Here is a 25,847-nt window from a genome sequence, read left to right as displayed (position 1 = left end):
GAACATTATTAATACAAAATGGAAAGTTTGAATCTGAAGTAGACATGACATGTGAGGAAGGATTCTGAGGCATCAAGACTAAGCATGAGAGAAATAGAATCTCAAACAACAATGATCCCTAGATTTTTTTTCCTTTGTCCCCACCAGGTGCCTCTTCTGATATGAGACAGAATCTCCAATTTTTTTCTTTCAGCAATTTGATTGGGTTTGGAGAAGGAGACAGCCAACACACCTGGCTCTGTTTTCAGTGTGCCTTGAAATCACAGAGATCCAGACAGATCCTGCCAGCCAAGTGAAGGAATAAAGGCATGTGCTACTGTTGCATGACTTCTTAGTTTACTTATAATGGCTTGCATTTTCCTCTGATCTCCAGGCAAGCTTTATTTATTAAAGCACAAATAAAATATCACTACATTTCCCCCTTTTTGTCTAATAAAAATAAAAAAGTTATAATATATAAGAAAAACTATATACAATAAGTACGATAACTATATACAATATATACAAGCAATAACATTAATGGTGTCTAGTTCATTTTCATTTGACAAATTCCAAGAAAATATTCCATTATCTATCATTTGGTGAGTCCAATATGTACCTAATTCACTTTCTATCCACTCTTGTATTACCAACAGCAAACTATCTTATGATGCCTTTCAAACTTCCACACTTAATACCTCTTAGTAAGTTTCTTTTCTGAATTTCTTAACAAGGACATCTATAACTATAACCATCTCATCTTCAACTTCCTCAGAGACTGAGAAGGAAATAATATTACCTCATAAAACAGGAAGTGCAAAAAAGCAAATTCCAAGGAGTGTGGGATATGACAGAAACAGCCAGCTTCCTAGACTGTCACCCGAGGTTTCCCTGCGACATTGTGGCATCATCTTTGGCTACTAGTATATCTGAGAGACTCATTTATGAAGCAGGATGTACACAAGACCTAAAACTCAATCCCACATTCAGTGTGAGTATTCCATGTACCAGATAAACTTGAATTCCACCAGTGTCAGGTTATAATTCAGGATTTTAGATTCTGGAACTAGCTGGTGTTTTTGGAGTTTGACTTCCATCTTTTTCATCCTATGGGTAGCTTCATCTCTTTCTTAAATGCCAGCCTACACACTGAGACCAGACTCCATCAGCCAAGTTGCTCATGCCAAGAATAGCTGTTCCAGCTACTGTTCACTGCACACCAGGAACCATCAGTCCACTGCCTATTCAGCTGCCCTCGACAGGAAAAGAGACATTATCTATTTCAGATTGCAAAGCCCCTTCAGTGATGGTGCCATAATTGTCCTGGCCTCAGAGGACACCTGTTGCCAAAAGCTGCAACCACACTTGACATGGCAAGGATCAGTAGTCCTTTGTTTTTTGTCCTGCTTGTGCCATTTATAGCATACTGTCAAAGCAGTTTGATGTAGGGGCATTTCTTGCCTAGTGGCTAACATTTGCCACAATGAAAAGTTAACTCCATATGGAGTTTCTTCAAATGCCATATCTTCTCTATAATAGATTGGTGCTGCCAAGAGCAGACATGAGTCAATAGTCATAAAAAAAGGAAAAAAAATTATGTTATTAAATCATCTTAAATGTCATATTCTATTTGATCTCTGAAGGGTTTGAAGATGACCTGTCTATCTAAAATATATCTCTGCTTGACCTTAAAAACATACCTAATATGACTACAAGGCTGATTGTAATGTCTAACTACTAACTTTCATTTCTTTACATCCTAATTAGTTGGTAATAATAACTTTCAAGGATTAGCAAATTATATTACATTGTTAAAATGGACTGTATGGGTACAATGTCCTGAAGAAGATTAGCAATATATATACAGCATTTTCTAACAAAATCAATCTCAAATTTGTATTAATATATATAACTTGTATACAATATATAAAAATCCAATCCGAATGTAAAATATTTAAAACTAGCAGTTGTCTTTTAAAATAGTATTCAATAATCTACCTTTTAATCTATATCATATCTATATCCTCTCATTTTTTTTCAGAGTAGATTCATACTCTGCCTTTCATTCTATCATTTCTATACCCTTTTTTTTCAGAGTAGATTTAATTATCTACCTCTTATCAAACAAGAACCTTAAATCTAATCTCCTTTGTTTAGCCTCTTTCCTGACAATTAACAAAAATAACTTGTAACCATCATCCTAAACAATGACAATTATCCAAAACCCATTGAAAGACCAAAATCTACCCACCCTACCTCTTGGGAATATGGGCCTTGTGCTCTTAAAATTTCTTCCTGCTGTTTGTGGGCAAAGGCATCTTTAGGGGATCCTATAAAGAAAAAATATGGGTTAATAGTCAATTCCTGGAAGAGGTAGCTGTATCATTTGTTGTCCAGGGTCTGCATAACGCAAAAGTTCAGGGCTTGCTGTGTGGTGGTGGTGCATGCCTTTAATTGCAGCACTTGGGAGGCAGAGGTAGGTGGATCTCTGTGAGTTCAAGGCCAGCCTGGCCTATAGAGTGAGTTCCAGGACAGGCTTGAAATCTACACAGAGACCCATCTTTAAAAAAAAGTTCAGGGCTTATCTCAAGTCCTTGCACCAATAATCTATCAGATGGCATCATCTCAGCTAGCCATCTTGAAATTGTCCTGAGCAGTTTGTAGTCCAAAACTGATCTTTGGGTGATATTTGTCAGCTTAGTGGTATTACCATTGTCTACACGGAATCTTCATTGTGGGCCCTATCATCTTTCTGGAGACTTCAAATTCACTGGTAGGCCTGGTCATGATTCCCTGCAGAAACCTGATAGAGACTCCAACACAAAAAATATAGGCAGCTAAATGAAGCCATTTTTTTTCTAGAATTAGTTAGTACACTATATGACCAATAATACCATCACAAAAGTTTAATATATATATTATAAATTTTGATATATTCATACCTTAAGGAAAGTTTAAAGAATCAAAATAGAACCAAAGAATTGAGAAATTAGTGACAATAAAATCGACCTTTAATTTTGGTTTACTTCTGTCCCATATCAGATGGATCTTCTGACATGATAGAGAGATTTTGCATTTTCCTTTTAACAAAACTGCTTGGGTTTAGAGAAGGAGAGAGCCATTCTCTAACTCCAAAGCCAGCTTTAATTTTTAATTGAACTCAGACTACATAAAGATCATTTGTGTTAAGTATCTGTAGAGAAGAGCAGAAACAAACATTTATGAAGACTTACAAAATTATATATGTGATATACCAATAGGCCAATTTACTTTTTTATTCTTGAGACATTTTTTTTTTCAGGATGATTTGTCCTTTTTTTCAGATGTCTCATTTGTCAAGTGTTCTTCAGATCTAGCTTCATTCTCTGAAGGACAGAAACAAAAACTTTTCCCCAAGCCTAACTTTGGGGAGGTTTCCTTTTGGCAAGTTATACCTGGTTGAATGATAAGCATTTGTTAGTGGTATAAGTTAGTTTAAATTGGATGGTCATGTTGATTGATAAACTATCACCTCTTCTCATTAAGAGGTCTCTCTTGTTCAAATCAAACCTCTATCAATTTTGATAGTATCCATAGCTCTTCTTCTCCAGTAGAAACGAAAGCAAAACTTCATCCCCAACGTAACACATATCCTGGTTTCCATTCTGAGGTCAGCACATCCTTAAAGTATATGGGCTGATTTAATTCTGTAGTTTTTTTCTATTATCTCTCTATGTCTCTCCACAGCTGTTGTGTCTTTCTCATTAGCTTTGACAAAAATTAAAGTTAATAGAGCATTATGTAATCTATTTCTGGGGGGGGTTGTTACCCCTGTTCTGTTTATTTAGCATATCATTTTGAGTTAGGTTTGATCTTCCTATGACTTCTTGGCCTGTAGGATTATGTGGTATACCTATAATATGCTTTATATTGTAATAAGCAAAAAATTGTTTCAATTTACCAGAGAGGTGTTCTGGAGCATTGTCAGTTTTAATTTGTGCAGGTATACCCATGATGGCCATAAGTTCTAGCAAATATGTGATTACCAAATCAGCCTTTTCAGAAATCCTGAGTAAGTATCAATATTGTGGTTTACATATTTCAGTTTTACAAATTCTGCAACTGAAACACATCCATCTTCCAGATTTCATTCCTCTGAGTACCCTTTGGGTTACATCCTGCTGGTAGCAGAGTCTGATTGTTAAAAAGAACAAGTAGGACATTATCTTATAATTTCTTTGGCTTGTTGCCAGGTTATGGAAAAATCCTTTTTTAAACCTTTACTATTGACATGATGGTTTTTATGAAATTCTGAGGCCTTAAGCACATTCCCTATCAATAGTTTATCAATCTCAAAATTACCTTGTGCTAGAGGGCCTGGCAGACACATATGGGATTGGATATGAGTGTAGAAGGATTCTTAAAAGTTCTTATTGATAAAATCAAACCCGAGGCCAGTTATTGGGGTGAATACTGGAAGGTCAGAGAAACAGAACAAGCCACAGCTATCTTACCTCACCGGATCCTCAGCTGGTCTTGTCTCCTCAGACTGGAGGCCTCTGAGTCCTCATCCGGAATGGGTCTCAGCTGAACTGCTGCTTGAAAGCCTGAAGCTTAACCAGCCACATGCTTAACCAGCCAAATGCTTCTAGTTTCTGGTCCTCACGCCTTATATACCTTCCTGCTTTCTACCATCACTCCCTAGGATTAAAGGCTTGCTTTCTGGGATTAAAGGCGTGAGTCACCATGCTGCTGGCTTGTTGTTTGCCTCAATGTGGCCTTTTGAACTTCATTAGCAGGAGATCTTAGCAGAGAGATCTTCTCTGCCTCTAGTGGATAATGCTAGTGAATTAAAGGCATGTGTGCTATCACTGCCTAACTAGTGGCTTTTCTGTTCTCTGACGCCAGATAAATTTATTAAGGTACACAATATTTTGGGGAACACAATACCACCACATATGAGCTATACATAAGGGATGCTTCCTATATCTGAATATGTATTGTAAATGAATAAGTAGTGAAGGTAATTCTGATTCATCATGGATAAATTCTGTAGTCAATATGTAATACCACTCTTTCAGCATACTGAGAGTCAGTAACTATGTTGAAAGGTTCTGAAAAATCCATTAATATCAACAGAATAGCATACAATTCCAATTTCTGAACTGAATTATAAGAACTTTAAACCACTTTACTTAAATTTTCTGACTTGTAACCTGCCTTTCCTTGTTTGTTTGCATCTGTATAAAATGTATGGGCTCCAGATATGGGTGTTTCCCATACAATGCGAGGCAGAATCCAATCACCTCTCTTTATAAGTTGAATTATATCACTTTTGGGATGTTTGCTGCTAATCTCTCCCAAAAACTTACTGCAAGCTCTTTGCTATAACACAAATCTTAAAAGGTCTTGCCAACTTCTCAGCTCATCTTATTTCCTAAAACTGGAAGACTCTGAGTTCTCACCTAATGGATCTCATCTGAACTGCTGCTAAAAGCCTAAAAGCTTAAAAAGCCTCTAGTTCCTGGTCCTCATGTCTTATATACCTTTCTGCTTCCCGCCATCTCTTCCTCTGATTGAAGGCATGTCTCTTTCCCAAGCAAGAAATGAGATCTCAAGTGCTGGGATGAAAGGTGTGTGTCACCATGCCTGGCTGTTTTCAGTGTGGCCTTGAATTCACAGAGATCTCTGTCTCTGGAATTATGTGATCAAAGGCATATGCTACCACTGTCTAACCTCTGTGTTTAATTTAGTGACTGTTCTGTTTTCTGACCACCTGGTAAGTTTATTGGGGTGCACAATATATCAAACACACTTTCCCAAGGTTCACTTTCTACCCATAATTTGTCAATGTCATCCTTAAAGGTACTACAATTTCTGCTGGGACTATTCCAGCTAATTGACAAAGTCTCAGTTATTATTTGGAAATCAAGTCAGAGATCTTATCCACATAAGTTTATAATTTTTTACTCTGTTTATTTGGTAAAAATATCTGTTCCAACGTAATATCTTCCCACTGCATTAAAATTTTTGTGTGAGAATGCCTAGAAGGTAAAATAACCAAAATGCAATCAAGCTTTGGATCCACACAATCCACATATGCTTTCTGTACTTTCTATTCCACAAAGGCCAATTCTTTCTCATCTTCAGCTGATAATTCTCTTGGACTATTTAAGTCCCTGTCACCTTCTCAGGTTTTGAACAAATTGCTGAGTTCATCATGTTGTACCCCAACAACAGTTCATAGATGGGAAATGTCTCCGAATAATCTTTGAAAGTCATTAAGAGTCCGTAATTGATCTCTCCTAATTTGCACCTTTTGGGGTAAACTTTTGGTAGACCTATTTTATATCCTAAATAATTAATAGAGTCTCCTCTTTGTGTCTTTTCAGGAGGAATTTGCAATCCCCAACAAGGCAACATTTTCTTCTAACCTTCTTTCTAAAGTATCTGTATTTGAATCAGCTAGTAAAATATCATCCATGCAATGATAAATTATACTTTTAGGAAATTGTTTACGCATTATTTCCATTGGCTGTCATAAAAAATATTGGTACAGGGTTGGGGTATTTCACATTTCCTGTAAGAGAATCTGTAGCAGGAATGTTAAAGAGTCTTATTAATAAAATCAAACCTGAGGCCAGTTATTGGGGTCAATGCTGGTAGATCAGAGAGACAGAACAAGCCATAGCTACCTCACCTCGCTGGATCCTCAGCTGGTCTTGTTTCCTCAGACTGGAGGCCTCTGAATCCTCATCCAGACTGGGTCTCAGCTGAACTGTGCTCCAAAGCCCGAAAACTTAATGAGCCAAATGCTTAACCAGGCCAAATGCTTCTAGTTTCTGATCCTCACGCCTTATATACCTTTCTGCTTTCTACCACCACTCCCTGAGATTAAAGGCTTGCTTTCTGGGATTAATGGTGTGATGAGACACCATGCCTGTCTGCATTTCTGCCTCTGGAATGATAGGATTAAGGGCATGTGCTACCACTGCCTATCCTTTATGTTTAATATTGTGGCTGCTCTGTCTCTGACCCCAGACAAGTTTATTGGCATGCACCATATTTGGGGGAAATACCATACCACAAGAATCCTCCATTGATAAATCTTAACCAGCTTAGAATTATTATAAGTAGGCACTGTGAAGGCAAATCTTTCTCTGTCTTTTTCTGGTAAAGGTATTGAAAAAAAACCGTATTTTAAATTGATAGCTATAAGGCTTCGTCTTTTAGGTAATAAAGTAGGCAAAGGATTTTCACAAGGAGCTGTGGACAGCTCCTTGGCTGAATTACTTTGTTAATTGCTCTTAGATCTGTTACCATTCTCCATTTATCAGATTTCTTTTTAATAACAAATACAGGACAATTCCAAGGTCTGGTTGGATGTCCAATATTATGAGCATTTAAGTGTTCTTATACCAGCTCTTCTAAAGCCTGCCGTTTCTCTGCTGTTAAAGGCCATTGCTGAACCATTACAGGCTTTTCTATTCATTGTTTTAAAGGTAGAGCTGTTGGTGTCTTTGAAAGATCTGCAATTGTTGTGCCCTGTTCTTGTACAATCTAGATGGCTAGTGACTGCTCTTTATAATATCTCCTACTATTTCTTTCAGAAACATGTGTTAGTTCATGGTTTGTTTCTGGGGTTGAAGGAATGTTAATCTGAGTATTCCATTGTTGTAATGGATCATGGCCCCGTAAATTCATAACTATATTAACCACATATGGCTTTTCCCCTCTGTCCTTCTGACCCTCTACATTGAAGCCATCTTGCACTCTGTTTCACTTGAGATAATGTTCCAATCCCTAACAGCTGAACAGTTACTTCTTGAAGGGGCCAATTTGAAGGCCAAAATTCTGGTGCAGTTGTGTAACATCTGCACCTTTGTCTACCAGACCTTCCAAGAGAATATCATTTATTCTATTTTTAATTTTGGTTTTGTTCATTTATAAAAGTTTGTAAAACATTTGCTTTTTGGTTTCTCCCTCATTTCCTGTTCTCTCTGCTACCACTGTTGTATCACCCCAAACAGCCTGGTTGATTCCAATAGGCATTTGGTTTTTTAATTGCTCTCAGAAATGGTTTCTTCCGTCATGGCAGGAAAGGCCTGAACTGAATTTGCTGTGGGTGCCTGTGTGAGGCCCCTCAGGGAGTTTTCCAATGGAAGAAAAAAAGGATTACCTTGTCTGTCCCTTGTTGATCTGCATTTGTTAGCCCAATGTTTACCTTGGGCAAAATCAGAAGGGTGGGGCATTCTCCTGCCATTGTTCCTCGAATAAACATTATTTCTATTGATTCCCTGTTTAGACTCCCTTTTCAAATGACCTTGTTTACTGTAATTAAAACATCTGACCTTATTATTCTTCCTCAAAGCTCTTGATATCACCCCTCGTATCCACATATCATCATGGTCATGAGACTCAATACTAATTGTGTCCCTGATCCAGTCCTCCCGGGGTGCTGATCTTGCCTTCAATAGCCTGATTACTCTTTGGCATGGTGCATTTGCATTCTCAAAAGCCAAAGATTCCATTCTTATCAGTCTAGCTTCTGAATTTGGTATCACTCTATTTACTGCAGGAGACAGCCTTTGTAAGAAATCCATGAAGAAATCTCTGGGGCCGGGTATAACTTTCAGAAATGATTCAATTTTTTTTCTGCCTCCTCAATTCAGTTCCATGCATTCATGTCTGCCATGCAGCATAGAATTAAGTTTGGTTATCCTATCAATATTGATTTTGTGGATCAGCATAATCGCCTTCTCCAAGAAGCTGATCCTGGGAAATTTCCACACCTCTAGTTCTATATCATTAGTCTATTGATTTGCCTCCTCTTTAAACCATGTTCCCCACTATAACTGTGAATTGGCCTCTAGGACACCTATAATTAACTCTTTTTAGGCCTGAGGGATAATTCTATTACAAGTTGACCACGAGTTTAACATCTGCTTTACAAATCAAGAATGCATGCCATATGATACTATACCTTCTTTAAATCTCCTTAAATCTAACATTTACACTGGAGTCCAGTTAGCTTGTTCACACTGTGAGCATTTGTCAGTTCCTCTAAGATTATTGGTTAGATTAAAATTAGCTGTCTGGAAACCTGAGGCTGTATCTCTGTAGCCATATAATTCAATCCTGAGATAATTTCAACTTCACCTTCTGTCCTGGTCTGAATCTCTCTATAATTCATTTTAACAAGTTTTTCTAAAGTCAATCCTGAGAAATGTCCACCTTTAAATGCTTTGGTCTGCATCTGAATTTCTCTGTGATTCATTTTAACAGATTTTTCTAAAGCTTGTAGGTTGGCACTTAAACTGACTAACCATTTTAATGCTAAAATAAAAGTGATCAAACACATAATATTTATAATTGATGCTATGTACATCTCATCCATATTAATTTTCCTTTCATTTAATTGTTCTGCTTTCAGATAGCCTAATGTATTATCAAACAGAGAGCCAATTCCTTCCATAGTAAAAATGTTTCTCATTTTTGAATGTGGGGGAAAAATTCTCTCTAAACTAATTTCACCCTTTAAGACATCTGAATTAACTTACCAAGTCTGTTGACTGTGTAGAACAGTAGAAATCTGAGGGAATTTCAAATCAGCTAACTAGTGTGGGAGCAGTCTGAGATGGGAATCCAGAGAGAGCCTACAATCTACCACAAGAGAAGAAGCCAAAGAAACTCTGGCCATGTGCAGCTCGGCCTGAGCCTTGCAGCTCACACCTGAGAAAGGGGGCCTGGAACAAGCAGCTTTTCAGTGAATTCTTGCCACAATCACTGGTCACCAATTGTAGATGACCTTCTAATGGTCTCATTAAATAAAAGTCATGGAGCCAGACATAGGGATTAAAGCCTGAGAGAGATCAGAGGAATAGGACAGCCACAAGCTAACATCACCTCACCAACTCTGCAGCTCCCAAATGAGAGATACTTCCTGTCCACCCACACCTATATGCCTTGCTGTTCTGCGATTTGCTCTCTCTGTCCAGTTACATCACCTCCTCTTTAATGCCCAGCTCTCTCAATTCCTGTCTGTCTGTACAGAGATCCATGGTTAACTAGTCTTGGAATTTAAGGCAAGTGCCACCACACCTGGCTCTGTTTCCAGTGTGGCCTTGAGCACACAGAGATCCAGACAGATGCCAGCCTGCCAATTGTTAGGATTAAAGGCAGGTGCTACAGTTGCCTGACTTCCTTGTTTACTTACAATGGCTTGCCTCTTCCTCGACTCTCCAGGCAAGCTTTATTTATTAAAACACTAATAAAATCCCACCACATTTGAGCACAAATAAAATATCACCACAGCCATGCCTGTGCTTTTAAGCTTGGAGCCATCTCTCTGGCTCCAAGGTCTTTGGATAGAGGGTCTCACTCTGTATCTCAGGCTAGCCTGGATATGTAGTCCACCCTAGCTGATGACTATATCTACCTGCCCCAATATGCAATATTGTCATTATAGTCATCTATCTGTTCACTTTTTTATTTCTATCCAGAGTTCTTACATTTAGTTGGTGTATTGGAGCCAGAAATAATAATAGCATTTAAGAAAAAAACAAAACAAACTATCCATCACTCTACGTGTTTAGTAAAGATGTCAGTGAAGAACAAAACTCATACTGAGTTATTTTATTGCTGTCTTATTATGCTAAAAAGGCAGAATGTAAGGGGTAGGCATAGGGACTTTTTAAAAAAATGTAATTAATCAAGAGATCACAACAGAAGACTTCAAAAACAGTTCCTTGGTTCAATAGATGCTTGAAGCCAGTTGAGAGTCTTTCCGGACCCTGAAGCTAGCAGGGAGGCTAATGACTGAGGAAGACCCCGAGGGAGAGCACGCAAATCCAGAAGTCATATTCCCTATTTACCCTGGCAAGGACAAAGTCTAGGCCCAAGGTCATAGACACAGCGCTCACCACATTCATGGCAGGGATCTGTGGAAAACAAGATCCTCTTGGGCTGCCTTAACGCTCTGAGTGTATCCATGAGCTCAAGACAATGTTGGGCAAATCTCTCTACTAAGATGTAACCGTAATCATCATAAGACTGTATAGGGGCCGGGTACTGCTCCACATTCATCTTGGTCAAGTTGGCTGTGTGTCCCAAAAGGTCCTTCAGGGTGGGCATGGAAAAGTCGTTATCTAATAGATTAAACTCGGTGAGCTTGGAGCACTTGCTGAGGGCAGGGATGAGGTCAGTGAGCTGAGAGTCCTTGATCCTACAACCCTGCAAGTCCAGAGACTGCAGAGATTCTGCTACATGCTCTAGCAGCACTCCAAGAGGCTTGAGACATGAAGCAAATAACAAGATTCCTCTCAAGACCAGATGTTTTAGCTGACGCAGGTTGTGGCTCAAGGGGAAATAATTCAAGTCGGACTGTGACAGGTGGCGGCGTGTGATGGAGAGAGTTGCCAAGGGGTTCCTCAGGCACCTATGGGTAGACAATGGGATTGGTTCAGACAAAAGGTTCTGGAGAGTGTGTATACTGGGATTTAAGAAGAGGAAGATGGGGCACGTGTCTCAAGGTCAGTTTGACTATATGAACAATCAGAGTACCAGGGTGCTGATGCTTGGAGTCTACTAAGTCAAGTCACACCCACAACTCTCACCATAATTGTTCCCAGTCACTGGCAGGCCCCATGCACATGCTAATCCTTAGAGTAAACTGGAAAGGTTTGCTCTGGTAGCTAAGCCACCTCCGCATCCTTGCTTACCTGAGTATTTGTTTCATGTGGTCTTTGAGAAAGAAGATGCCATTCATGGAGAGATGCTGCAGACAGTGGAGTTTGGAGAACTGAGCAATGACCTTGCTGATGCACCTCTCTTCTCTGTCTGCTGTCCTGGTTCCAGTCCCGAAAGTGTTCCTACAGATGCGGGCCAGGGAGAATTTGCGAAGACTTCGCATCTGTCCAAGGCAGGGAGCAAATCGTGCCAGTGTGGACACATCCCACCCCGTGTTCAGTTCCAGCTCCTCAATGCGTCCTGGGTGGAAAACACTCAAGATCTCTTTCACAGTGCACATAGGCACAGTCCAGATCTTCATGTTTATACAGTGCAGCTGTAGAAAGTCTTTTCTCTGCTGGAGCCACTGCAAGAAGCATGTTTGCTCTTCATTCAGACGGAGCCTGAGGTAGAGGTCAGTTACCACCTTCAGATGCCGCCGCCTCAGTGCATATCTGGGAAGGACCTTCACTACAGGCCTCTCATCCACAGTCTCTGCTGAACAGGCCCCATCCTCTCTTCCAGTCCATATGTTCCAGAACTCATGGTGAACATTCCTCAGGTCAACCACCTGAAGTTTCTCGTTCCTGTGGGTAAAATGTGTAAAGTGTCAGCAGACATGACAAGCCCCAACACCCAGCAAGTTTCCACTACACATCTCTAATGTCAGCTCTTCCCTCCTGCCAAGGTCTCTTCAGCACCAAGTGTCCAACGTAGGAACTCATGTGTGTCATGACATCTCCCCGTGAGCTGCATGTGTACAGCTGACTACTTTCCTTCCACTAAGTTACTCTCTATTTCTACCTAGTCCCATGTTAGTGGTTGTTGGAAAGCCAGGGATAGGCTCCTTCCTCTCTGGCTACCTCTACTCTGTCCTCTAATCCATACTCAACCGTCCTTACTACAGGAAACAATAGGTTTCAAGGCCCCTGCATTCCAGGACCATGACCCCATCAGAAGCCTCTGACCCACCTACAAAGCCATTCTCCCTGACCCACGGTCTCTCCCACATTCCCCTTGTGCTCAGTCTACAGTACTTGGTTGTTGCTTACCCGGGGTGAAACTCTCTTTTCAGATGCGTGTCTACTCCATCTAGCACAGCCTGGAAGATTTCCAAGTTGGGAGTCTTCATCAACGTCCCCACAGGGAGACAGGGGAAAGGCCAGGCTTCCACCATTGCCCTCACAATCCTAGTGTGTCTGCCATTGAACGCGTCCTTGAACAGTGCTGGGAAGATTGTCCAGGGCAGTTTCTCCAGAGCAGAGATGGCCAAGGCCTCATTTCTCAGCAGCGCCTGCCTGCCCAGCTCCTCCAGTGTGGGTGGGGTTTGAAAACTCATCATGAATGGTCTTCAGTCAGAAGGTTCCTGGGGAAGCATTCAGGTGAGAATATATCTTCAAGATAAAGTTTAGAAAACTTCCTCCCCCAGAACAGTAACCACTCAAGGTCTGAGTCAATTGCTCTGGCAATGGTAGAGTCCTCAACTTAAGGAATTGTCCTCACTCGGAATGTAAATCTACAGTTTCTCACTGACATCATGTGAGCCTCTCTGTACATGATTTCCAGGTCACCTTATGAGTGACCGTTTCTCACAAAAAAAAAAAAAAAAAAAAAAAAAAAAGCCTTTTGTCGTCAATGTTTCGTTAAGTTGATATAAAAAAAGATGCAGGCTAAAGCCTGAGTCAAGATAGAACTCACAAGCAATTCCATCTACTGTGAGTCTGAAGCAGAGGAACTGCCAAAGAGGCTAAGATAAGTGGTCTACAGTTCCACAGGAGCCCTTGTTCTACAAAACAAATAAAAACAGTAGTGTGAATGTACCACAGTACAAGGGAATATGCTAATAACCTCAGCACCCAGAGTCAGGAGGATCTTGATTTCCAGCCTCCCCAGAACTCCAGGGCCAGTTGTAGAACAGCTTGAACAACATAGAAACCCTTGTCTCAAAACAACAACAATAATGAAATCACAAACTTTTATACAAAGACATTTGAGATGGAGGTGAAACTTTATTTAGACATTTACTCATTGTCTTCAATGTGTTCATCTGAAGAGACAGAAATGAAAATTTTCTGATCCATCTTGGTCTAATGGTCCCTATATCAAACCACATGACCCAAGGGAGGACAACTACTCACCAGTTCTGAGCACTGACCACAGTCTCTTTATCCCAGCTGAGCCAGGCGCTTCCTCCAGGCTCCAGGTCTCTCAGTATCTTCATGGCTCTCCTGAAGCCTTTATATACCTGCCTGCTCACCCTCCCTATTGCAGTACCACCTTCCAACCCCAAGCTGCAATTTAATTGGACGACTCAGTCTCCACCCCTTTAATTCTACAGACAAAATTCAATCATTTCGTTGATTGAATCAGAACTCCTTGTGAAAACAACCTCACTGCCCCTCAAATGTCTTGGGTCAATATAAATATTCTACTTGTTAATTTACTACAAACATTGAGTTTGTGGATTTGTTCTTATATTTGCTTATTTATTACTTGGTATTGAATGTGTTACAGGGCCTGGGTCTCGCTCTGAAGCTAAGGTTATTTTGGATTCTAACTCCTAGGAATCCTCCTGCCTCAACATCCTTCTTGCTTGGATTACTCTTATGAATCATCATGGTTCACTGAACTTGATTAATGTGACAAAGGCCGGATGAGTTTGGGTCAGTTTGTGATTTAATCTGTTACTGATCATAGACACAAAAATAATTCAAAAATATTTCGTCAATGGATCCTGGGCAAAACATCAAGTCAGTCGGGAATATGCTTTGGAGCTCAAGGCCTAAACTGAATACTCTGTCAATACACTCAAGTAGCAGCTACTCAAAAGGGTGAGGCAGAGAATGGCTTGATTCCCTTACTATGGAGGTTGGGGTGTTGGTGATGCACTCAGTTTGTAGAGAACTAACTATCCAGCATCCACTGCATCCTCTTCCCAGCACTCACTGCAGCAGAAAAGCCGGAGCTTGCCTGTAAGCTCAGATTTCAAGAGTGGGAGGCAGGAGGGTCTGTTATCTTCAGCCTAGGTGTCAACTCAAGGACAACCTGAGCCATGTAAGACCTGCCTTCCACCCACTGAACAGAACAGAACAGAACAAAAGAGGTGGCTTGGAGGAAAGCCATCCTTGGTTCCCCAGGAAAGAGTCAGTGCTTCAGGAAGGTCAGGGTGGCACACTTGCTCAAAGACATGAAATCAAGAGTGAAACCTGGGAGCTGAGAATGGCTCAGCACTAAAGAGCACCCATTAATCTTCCACTCACAGCACCCACATCGTGTCTTGAAATGATGTGTAACTCCGGTCCCGGGAGATCTGAAGCCCCCCTCTGACCATCTTGGGCTGCAGTTATAAAGTGTTGCATATTCATACATGTAGGCAAAACACTCCTACACCTAGAATGAATCTTTAAAAAAGTTTGTATAAGTACCAGGAATGGCAGCAAATGCCTTTAATCCTCACATTTGGGAGGCAGAGGTAGCTGGGTCTCAGTGAGTTCAGTACCATCCTGTTCTAAGTAGGAACGAGTCAGGCATACAGAGTGAGCATCTGCTTAAAAATTGTTTAAAGCTGAGTGGTGGTGGTGGCACATGCCTTTAATCCCAGCACAAGGGAGGCAGGCAGAGGCAGGTAGATCTCTGTGAGTTCAAAATCAGCCAGTCTATAAAGTGAGTTTTGAATCATCAAGCTATTACAGGAAGAAACCCAAAAAGCAAACCAAATAAAGTAAAATAAAACAAAAACAAATTGGGTTAGGAAAAAATAAATAATAAACGGAGGAAAAGACCTAAACACAAAGTATGAGGAAGACATATTGATGCAGGACAATGTTCAAACACAGAGGAATCCGATGGAAACAAAAAGTTGTTAGCCATAATATATAAGCAAAGGACCTGTAGTGTAGTGTAGTGTGTGTGTGTGTGTGTGTGTGTGTGTGTGTGTGTGTGTGTGTGTGTAAATGACCTAAGAAAACATTATGAGACAAAGAACCATCAAAGATGCCAGGAGTTTCTTTTGTGTTGACTGTCTACTATTGGTCATTGAATCTGTCCTTAAGAGTTCTTTGTATCTCCATGGAGACTGCATTTGAGAGAACTATTTGTCAATTGCAAGTCCTTATCAACTGGAGACAGAGTCTGGGTTAGGGAGGGGAGCTTGTTTCTACTTCTCTCAACACCAGCACCCCATGTGGTGTAGACACATGTAGGCCCTGTTCATGCTGCCACAGTCTCTCTGAGTTTATAAGTGCAGCAATTCTGCTGTGTTTAAGATGGGTTCCTGGGTTGGAGAGATGGCTCAGAGTTTAAGAGCACTGGTTGCTCTTTCAGAAGCCCTGAATTCAGTCCCAGCAATTACATAATGAGATCCAGTGCTCTCTTCTGGCCTGAGGGAATACATGAAGGTAGAATACCGTATACATAATAAATAAATAATTTCTTTTTTAAAAAAATAACTGTTCCTGCTATTCTCTGTCCCATCTGGCTTTACACTCTTTCTGCTTACTCTTCCATAGGGTTCCCTGAGCCCTAAGAGGAGAAAATTGATGGTGACATCCCATTTAGGAATTAGTGTTCCAAGGTCTCTCACTCTATATCCAGACTCATTATTTTCTCTCTCTTTCTTTCTCTGGATCTGTATCTGTCTCCAGATTCCTGAGAATCAAGTATTATATCTCCCTCCCTGACATGTTTTTATAATTGTTTTGAGAAATGGTTTAGTGTAGCCCACAGTGGTCTCAAAACAGCAAAGAAGACAGTGAATTTCTGAGACTTTCACCCAAGCCCTCACATTCTGGAAACACAAGGATGTCCCAATATGTCTAGATGGACACAGGCAATTCTCCTGCCTTACCTTTTTGAGTATCTGCTACTTCAGTGTATTGACAGAGTATCCAGTTTAGGCCTTGAGCTCCAAGGCATATTGCCGACTGACTTGATGTTTTGCCCAGGATCCATTGAGAAATATTTTTGAATTATTTTTATGTCTATTATCAGTAACAGATTAAATCACAAACTGACCCAAACTCATCCGGCCTTTGTCACATTAATCAAGTTCAGTGAACCATGATGTTTCATAAGAGTAATCCAAGCAAGAATGATGTTGAGGCAGGAGGATTCAATCAACGAAATGATTGAATGTTGTCTGAAGAATTAAAGGGGTGGAGACTGAGTCGTCCAATTAAATTGCAGCTTGGGGTTGGAAGGTGGTACTGCAATAGGGAGGGTGAGCAGGAAGGTATATAAAGGCTTCAGGAGAGCCATGAAGATACTGAGAGACCTGGAGCCTGGAGGAAGCGCCTGGCTCAGCTGGGATAAAGAGACTGTGGTCGGTGCTCAGAACTGGTGAGTAGTTGTCCTCCCTTGGGTCAGGTGGTTTGATATAGGGACCATTAGACCAAGATGGATCAGGAAATGTTGAGTTCTATCTTGACTCAGGCTTTAGCCTGCATCTTTTTTTATATCAACTTAACGAAACATTGACGACAAAAGGCTTTTTTTTTTTTTATTTTTTTTTTATTTTTTTGTGAGAAACGGTCACTCATAAGGTGACCTGGAAATCATGTACAGAGAGGCTCACATGATGTCAGTGAGAAACTGTAGATTTACATTCTGAGTGAGGACAATTCCTTAAGTTGAGGACTCTACCATTGCCAGAGCAATTGACTCAGACCTTGAGTGGTTACTGTTCTGGGGGAGGAAGTTTTCTAAACTTTATCTTGAAGATATATTCTCACCTGAATGCTTCCCCAGGAACCTTCTGACTGAAGACCATTCATGATGAGTTTTCAAACCCCACCCACACTGGAGGAGCTGGGCAGGCAGGCGCTGCTGAGAAATGAGGCCTTGGCCATCTCTGCTCTGGAGAAGCTGCCCTGGACAATCTTCCCAGCACTGTTCAAGGACGCGCTCAATGGCAGACACACTAGGATTGTGAGGGCAATGGTGGAAGCCTGGCCTTTCCCCTGTCTCCCTGTGGGGACGTTGATGAAGACTCCCAACTTGGAAATCTTCCAGGCTGTGCTAGATGGAGTAGACACGCATCTGAAAAGAGAGTTTCACCCCGGGTAAGCAACAACCAAGTACTGTAGACTGAGCACAAGGGGAATGTGGGAGAGACCGTGGGTCAGGGAGAATGGCTTTGTAGGTGGGTCAGAGGCTTCTGATGGGGTCATGGTCCTGGAATGCAGGGGCCTTGAAACCTATTGTTTCCTGTAGTAAGGACGGTTGAGTATGGATTAGAGGACAGAGTAGAGGTAGCCAGAGAGGAAGGAGCCTATCCCTGGCTTTCCAACAACCACTAACATGGGACTAGGTAGAAATAGAGAGTAACTTAGTGGAAGGAAAGTAGTCAGCTGTACACATGCAGCTCACGGGGAGATGTCATGACACACATGAGTTCCTACGTTGGACACTTGGTGCTGAAGAGACCTTGTCAGGAGGGAAGAGCTGACATTAGAGATGTGTAGTGGAAACTTGCTGGGTGTTGGGGCTTGTCATGTCTGCTGACACTTTACACGTTTTACCCACAGGAAGGAGAAACTTCAGGTGGTTGACCTGAGGAATGTTCACCATGAGTTCTGGAACATATGGACTGGAAGAGAGGATGGGGCCTGTTCAGCAGAGACTGTGAATGAGAGGCCTGTAGTGAAGGTCCTTCCCAGATATGCACTGAGGCGGCGGCATCTGAAGGTGGTAACTGACCTCTACCTCAGGCTCCGTCTGAATGAAGAGCAAACATGCTTCTTGCAGTGGCTCCAGCAGAGAAAAGACTTTCTACAGCTGCACTGTATAAACATGAAGATCTGGACTGTGCCTATGTGCACTGTGAAAGAGATCTTGAGTGTTTTCCACCCAGGACGCATTGAGGAGCTGGAACTGAACACGGGGTGGGATGTGTCCACACTGGCACGATTTGCTCCCTGCCTTGGACAGATGCGAAGTCTTCGCAAATTCTCCCTGGCCCGCATCTGTAGGAACACTTTCGGGACTGGAACCAGGACAGCAGACAGAGAAGAGAGGTGCATCAGCAAGGTCATTGCTCAGTTCTCCAAACTCCACTGTCTGCAGCATCTCTCCATGAATGGCATCTTCTTTCTCAAAGACCACATGAAACAAATACTCAGGTAAGCAAGGATGCGGAGGTGGCTTAGCTACCAGAGCAAACCTTTCCAGTTTACTCTAAGGATTAGCATGTGCATGGGGCCTGCCAGTGACTGGGAACAATTATGGTGAGAGTTGTGGGTGTGACTTGACTTAGTAGACTCCAAGCATCAGCACCCTGGTACTCTGATTGTTCATATAGTCAAACTGACCTTGAGACACGTGCCCCATCTTCCTCTTCTTAAATCCCAGTATACACACTCTCCAGAACCTTTTGTCTGAACCAATCCCATTGTCTACCCATAGGTGCCTGAGGAACCCCTTGGCAACTCTCTCCATCACACGCCGCCACCTGTCACAGTCCGACTTGAATTATTTCCCCTTGAGCCACAACCTGCGTCAGCTAAAACATCTGGTCTTGAGAGGAATCTTGTTATTTGCTTCATGTCTCAAGCCTCTTGGAGTGCTGCTAGAGCATGTAGCAGAATCTCTGCAGTCTCTGGACTTGCAGGGTTGTAGGATCAAGGACTCTCAGCTCACTGACCTCATCCCTGCCCTCAGCAAGTGCTCCAAGCTCACCGAGTTTAATCTATTAGATAACGACTTTTCCATGCCCACCCTGAAGGACCTTTTGGGACACACAGCCAACTTGACCAAGATGAATGTGGAGCAGTACCCGGCCCCTATACAGTCTTATGATGATTACGGTTACATCTTAGTAGAGAGATTTGCCCAACATTGTCTTGAGCTCATGGATACACTCAGAGCGTTAAGGCAGCCCAAGAGGATCTTGTTTTCCACAGATCCCTGCCACGAATGTGGTGAGCGCTGTGTCTATGACCTTGGGCCTAGACTTTGTCCTTGCCAGGGGTAAATAGGGAATATGACTTCTGGACTTGCGTGCTCTCCCTCGGGGTCTTCCTCAGTCATTAGCCTCCCTGCTAGCTTCAGGGTCCGGAAAGACTCTCAACTGGCTTCAAGCATCTATTGAACCAAGGAACTGTTTTTGAAGTCTTCTGTTGTGATCTCTTGATTAATTACATTTTTTTAAAAAGTCCCTATGCCTACCCCTTACATTCTGCCTTTTTAGCATAATAAGACAGCAATAAAATAACTCAGTATGAGTTTTGTTCTTCACTGACATCTTTACTAAACACGTAGAGTGATGGATAGTTTGTTTTGTTTTTTTCTTAAATGCTATTATTATTTCTGGCTCCAATACACCAACTAAATGTAAGAACTCTGGATAGAAATAAAAAAGTGAACAGATAGATGACTATAATGACAATATTGCATATTGGGGCAGGTAGATATAGTCATCAGCTAGGGTGGACTACATATCCAGGCTAGCCTGAGATACAGAGTGAGACCCTCTATCCAAAGACCTTGGAGCCAGAGAGATGGCTCCAAGCTTAAAAGCACAGGCATGGCTGTGGTGATATTTTATTTGTGCTCAAATGTGCTGGGATTTTATTAGTGTTTTAATAAATAAAGCTTGCCTGGAGAGTCGAGGAAGAGGCAAGCCATTGTAAGTAAACAAGGAAGTCAGGCAACTGTAGCACCTGCCTTTAATCCTAACAATTGGCAGGCTGGCATCTGTCTGGATCTCTGTGTGCTCAAGGCCACACTGGAAACAGAGCCAGGTGTGGTGGCACTTGCCTTAAATTCCAAGACTAGTTAACCATGGATCTCTGTACAGACAGACAGGAATTGAGAGAGCTGGGCATTAAAGAGGAGGTGATGTAACTGGACAGAGAGAGCAAATCGGCAGAACAGCAAGGCATATAGGTGTGGGTGGACAGGAAGTATCTCTCATTTGGGAGCTGCAGAGTTGGTGAGGTGATGTTAGCTTGTGGCTGTCCTATTCCTCTGATCTCTCTCAGGCTTTAATCCCTATGTCTGGCTCCATGACTTTTATTTAATGAGACCATTAGAAGGTCATCTACAATTGGTGACCAGTGATTGTGGCAAGAATTCACTGAAAAGCTGCTTGTTCCAGGCCCCCTTTCTCAGGTGTGAGCTGCAAGGCTCAGGCCGAGCTGCACATGGCCAGAGTTTCTTTGGCTTCTTCTCTTGTGGTAGATTGTAGGCTCTCTCTGGATTCCCATCTCAGACTGCTCCCACACTAGTTAGCTGATTTGAAATTCCCTCAGATTTCTACTGTTCTACACAGTCAACAGACTTGGTAAGTTAATTCAGATGTCTTAAAGGGTGAAATTAGTTTAAAGAGAATTTTTCCCCCATATTCAAAAATGAGAAACATTTTTACTATGGAAGGAATTGGCTCTCTGTTTGATAATACATTAGGCTATCTGAAAGCAGAACAATTAAATGAAAGGAAAATTAATATGGATGAGATGTACATAGCATCAATTATAAATATTATGTGTTTGATCACTTTTATTTTAGCATTAAAATGGTTAGTCAGTTTAAGTGCCAACCTACAAGCTTTAGAAAAATCTGTTTAAATGAATCACAGAGAAATTCATATCCAGACCAAAGCATTTAAAGGTGGACATTTTTCAGGACTGACTTTAGAAAAACCTGTTAAAATGAATTATAGAGAGATTCAGACCAGGACAGAAGGTGAAGTTGAAATTATCTCAGGATTGAATTATATGGCTACAGAGATACAGCCTCAGGTTTCCAGACAGCTAATTTTAATCTAACCAATAATCTTAGAGGAACTGACAAATGCTCACAGTGTGAACAAGCTAGCTGGACTCCAGTGGAAATGATAGATTTAAGGAGATTTAAAGAAGGTATAGTATCATATGGCATGCATTCTTGATTTGTAAAGCAGATGTTAAACTCGTGGTCAACTTGTAATAGAATAATCCCTCAGGCCTAAAAAGAGTTAACTATAGGTGTCCTAGAGGCCAATTCACAGTTATAGTGGGGAACATGGTTTAAAGAGGAGGCAAATCAATAGACTAATGATATAGAACTAGAGGTGTGGAAATTTCCCAGGATCAGCTTCTTGGAGAAGGCGATTATGCTGATCCACAAAATCAATATTGATAGGATAACCAAACCTAAATTCTATGCTGCATGGCAGACATGAATGCATGGAACTGAATTGAGGAGGCAGAAAAAAAATTGAATCATTTCTGAAAGTTATACCCGGCCCCAGAGATTTCTTCATGGATTTCTTACAAAGGCTGTCTCCTGCAGTAAATAGAGTGATACCAAATTCAGAAGCTAGACTGATAAGAATGGAATCTTTGGCTTTTGAGAATGCAAATGCACCATGCCAAAGAGTAATCAGGCTATTGAAGGCAAGATCAGCACCCCGGGAGGACTGGATCAGGGACACAATTAGTATTGAGTCTCATGACCATGATGATATGTGGATAGGAGGGGTGATATCAAGAGCTTTGAGGAAGAATAATAAGGTCAGATGTTTTAATTACAGTAAACAAGGTCATTTGAAAAGGGAGTCTAAACAGGGAATCAATAGATATAATGTTTATTCGAGGAACAATGGCAGGAGAATGCCCCACCCTTCTGATTTTGCCCAAGGTAAACATTGGGCTAACAAATGCAGATCAACAAGGGACAGACAAGGTAATCCTTTTTTTCTTCCATTGGAAAACTCCCTGAGGGCCTCACACAGGCACCCACAGCAAATTCAGTTCAGGCCTTTCCTGCCATGACGGAAGAAACCATTTCTGAGAGCAATTAAAAAACCAAATGCCTATTGGAATCAACCAGGCTGTTTGGGGTGATACAACAGTGGTAGCAGAGAGAACAGGAAATGAGGGAGAAACCAAAAAGCAAATGTTTTACAAACTTTTATAAATGAACAAAACCAAAATTAAAAATAGAATAAATGATATTCTCTTGGAAGGTCTGGTAGACAAAGGTGCAGATGTTACACAACTGCACCAGAATTTTGGCCTTCAAATTGGCCCCTTCAAGAAGTAACTGTTCAGCTGTTAGGGATTGGAACATTATCTCAAGTGAAACAGAGTGCAAGATGGCTTCAATGTAGAGGGTCAGAAGGACAGAGGGGAAAAGCCATATGTGGTTAATATAGTTATGAATTTACGGGGCCATGATCCATTACAACAATGGAATACTCAGATTAACATTCCTTCAACCCCAGAAAGAAACCATGAACTAACACATGTTTCTGAAAGAAATAGTAGGAGATATTATAAAGAGCAGTCACTAGCCATCTAGATTGTACAAGAACAGGGCACAACAATTGCAGATCTTTCAAAGACACCAACAGCTCTACCTTTAAAACAATGAATAGAAAAGCCTGTAATGGTTCAGCAATGGCCTTTAACAGCAGAGAAACGGCAGGCTTTAGAAGAGCTGGTATAAGAACAGTTAAATGCTCATAATATTGGACATCCAACCAGACCTTGGAATTGTCCTGTATTTATTATTAAAAAGAAATCTGATAAATGGAGAATGGTAACAGATCTAAGAGCAATTAACAAAGTAATTCAGCCAAGGAGCTGTCCACAGCTCCTTGTGAAAATCCTTTGCCTACTTTATTACCTAAAAGACGAAGCCTTATAGCTATCAATTTAAAATACGGTTTTTTTTCAATACCTTTACCAGAAAAAGACAGAGAAAGATTTGCCTTCACAGTGCCTACTTATAATAATTCTAAGCTGGTTAAGATTTATCAATGGAGGATTCTTGTGGTATGGTATTTCCCCCAAATATGGTGCATGCCAATAAACTTGTCTGGGGTCAGAGACAGAGCAGCCACAATATTAAACATAAAGGATAGGCAGTGGTAGCACATGCCCTTAATCCTATCATTCCAGAGGCAGAAATGCAGACAGGCATGGTGTCTCATCACACCATTAATCCAGAAAGCAAGCCTTTAATCTCAGGGAGTGGTGGTAGAAAGCAGAAAGGTATATAAGGCGTGAGGATCAGAAACTAGAAGCATTTGGCCTGGTTAAGCATTTGGCTCATTAAGTTTTCGGGCTTTGGAGCACAGTTCAGCTGAGACCCAGTCTGGATGAGGATTCAGAGGCCTCCAGTCTGAGGAAACAAGACCAGCTGAGGATCCAGCGAGGTGAGGTAGCTATGGCTTGTTCTGTCTCTCTGATCTACCAGCATTGACCCCAATAACTGGCCTCAGGTTTGATTTTATTAATAAGACTCTTTAACATTCCTGCTACAGATTCTCTTACAGGAAATGTGAAATACCCCAACCCTGTACCAATATTTTTTATGACAGCCAATGGAAATAATGCGTAAACAATTTCCTAAAAGTATAATTTATCATTTCATGGATGATATTTTACTAACTGATTCAAATACAGATACTTTAGAAAGAAGGTTAGAAGAAAATGTTGCCTTGTTGGGGATTGCAAATTCCTCCTGAAAAGACACAAAGAGGAGACTCTATTAATTATTTAGGATATAAAATAGGTCTACCAAAAGTTTACCCCAAAAGGTGCAAATTAGGAGAGATCAATTACGGACTCTTAATGACTTTCAAAGATTATTCGGAGACATTTCCCATCTATGAACTGTTGTTGGGGTACAACATGATGAACTCAGCAATTTGTTCAAAACCTGAGAAGGTGACAGGGACTTAAATAGTCCAAGAGAATTATCAGCTGAAGATGAGAAAGAATTGGCCTTTGTGGAATAGAAAGTACAGAAAGCATATGTGGATTGTGTGGATCCAAAGCTTGATTGCATTTTGGTTATTTTACCTTCTAGGCATTCTCACACAAAAATTTTAATGCAGTGGGAAGATATTACGTTGGAACAGATATTTTTACCAAATAAACAGAGTAAAAAATTATAAACTTATGTGGATAAGATCTCTGACTTGATTTCCAAATAATAACTGAGACTTTGTCAATTAGCTGGAATAGTCCCAGCAGAAATTGTAGTACCTTTAAGGATGACATTGACAAATTATGGGTAGAAAGTGAACCTTGGGAAAGTGTGTTTGATATATTGTGCACCCCAATAAACTTACCAGGTGGTCAGAAAACAGAACAGTCACTAAATTAAACACAGAGGTTAGACAGTGGTAGCATATGCCTTTGATCACATAATTCCAGAGACAGAGATCTCTGTGAATTCAAGGCCACACTGAAAACAGCCAGGCATGGTGACACACACCTTTCATCCCAGCACTTGAGATCTCATTTCTTGCTTGGGAAAGACACATGCCTTCAATCAGAGGAAGAGATGGCGGGAAGCAGAAAGGTATATAAGACATGAGGACCAGGAACTAGAGGCTTTTTAAGCTTTTAGGCTTTTAGCAGCAGTTCAGATGAGATCCATTAGGTGAGAACTCAGAGTCTTCCAGTTTTAGGAAATAAGATGAGCTGAGAAGTTGGCAAGACCTTTTAAGATTTGTGTTATAGCAAAGAGCTTGCAGTAATTTTTGGGAGAGATTAGCAGCAAACATCCCAAAAGTGATATAATTCAACTTATAAAGAGAGGTGATTGGATTCTGCCTCGCATTGTATGGGAAACACCCATATCTGGAGCCCATACATTTTATACAGATGCAAACAAACAAGGAAAGGCAGGTTACAAGTCAGAAAATTTAAGTAAAGTGGTTTAAAGTTCTTATAATTCAGTTCAGAAATTGGAATTGTATGCTATTCTGTTGATATTAATGGATTTTTCAGAACCTTTCAACATAGTTACTGACTCTCAGTATGCTGAAAGAGTGGTATTACATATTGACTACAGAATTTATCCATGATGAATCAGAATTACCTTCACTACTTATTCATTTACAATACATATTCAGATATAGGAAGCATCCCTTATGTATAGCTCATATGTGGTGGTATTGTGTTCCCCAAAATATTGTGTACCTTAATAAATTTATCTGGCGTCAGAGAACAGAAAAGCCACTAGTTAGGCAGTGATAGCACACACCTTTAATCCTAGCATTCCAGAGGCAGAAATCCATCTAAGATCTCTGTGAGTTCAAGGCCACATTGGAAACAGCCACACCTTTAATCCCAACACTCTAGAGGCAGAGGCAGGAGGATCTCTCTGACTTAAGAGGCCAGCCTGGGCTACATCGCAAGTTCCAGGCCAACCAGGGCCACATGTGA

The 25,847-nt window shown here is 41.0% G+C and overlaps 2 protein-coding genes across 2 annotated transcripts; one reads left to right on the top strand and one right to left on the bottom strand.

The window, feature by feature from the left end:
* Positions 1-10,824: 10,824 nt before the first annotated feature.
* Positions 10,825-13,024, bottom strand: LOC114688450 (PRAME family member 12-like). Its single transcript, XM_028863051.1, has 3 exons — positions 12,738-13,024; positions 11,679-12,272; positions 10,825-11,395 (listed from the first exon to the last, which is right to left on the bottom strand). Exons 1-3 carry the CDS (start codon positions 13,022-13,024, stop codon positions 10,825-10,827), a joined length of 1,452 nt encoding a protein of 483 aa, XP_028718884.1.
* Positions 13,025-17,457: 4,433 nt separating this feature from the next.
* On the top strand, positions 17,458-19,654 carry LOC114688449 (PRAME family member 12-like). The gene is made up of 3 exons (XM_028863050.1): positions 17,458-17,744; positions 18,210-18,803; positions 19,087-19,654. The coding sequence occupies exons 1-3, from the start codon at positions 17,458-17,460 to the stop codon at positions 19,652-19,654; spliced, it is 1,449 nt and encodes a 482-aa protein (XP_028718883.1).
* The last annotated feature ends 6,193 nt before the right edge of the window (positions 19,655-25,847 follow it).

Source organism: Peromyscus leucopus, chromosome 10 (assembly GCF_004664715.2).
Source record: "Peromyscus leucopus breed LL Stock chromosome 10, UCI_PerLeu_2.1, whole genome shotgun sequence".
Taxonomy (NCBI): Eukaryota; Metazoa; Chordata; class Mammalia; order Rodentia; family Cricetidae; genus Peromyscus; species Peromyscus leucopus.
This window is presented reverse-complemented; position numbering and strand designations above follow the sequence as displayed.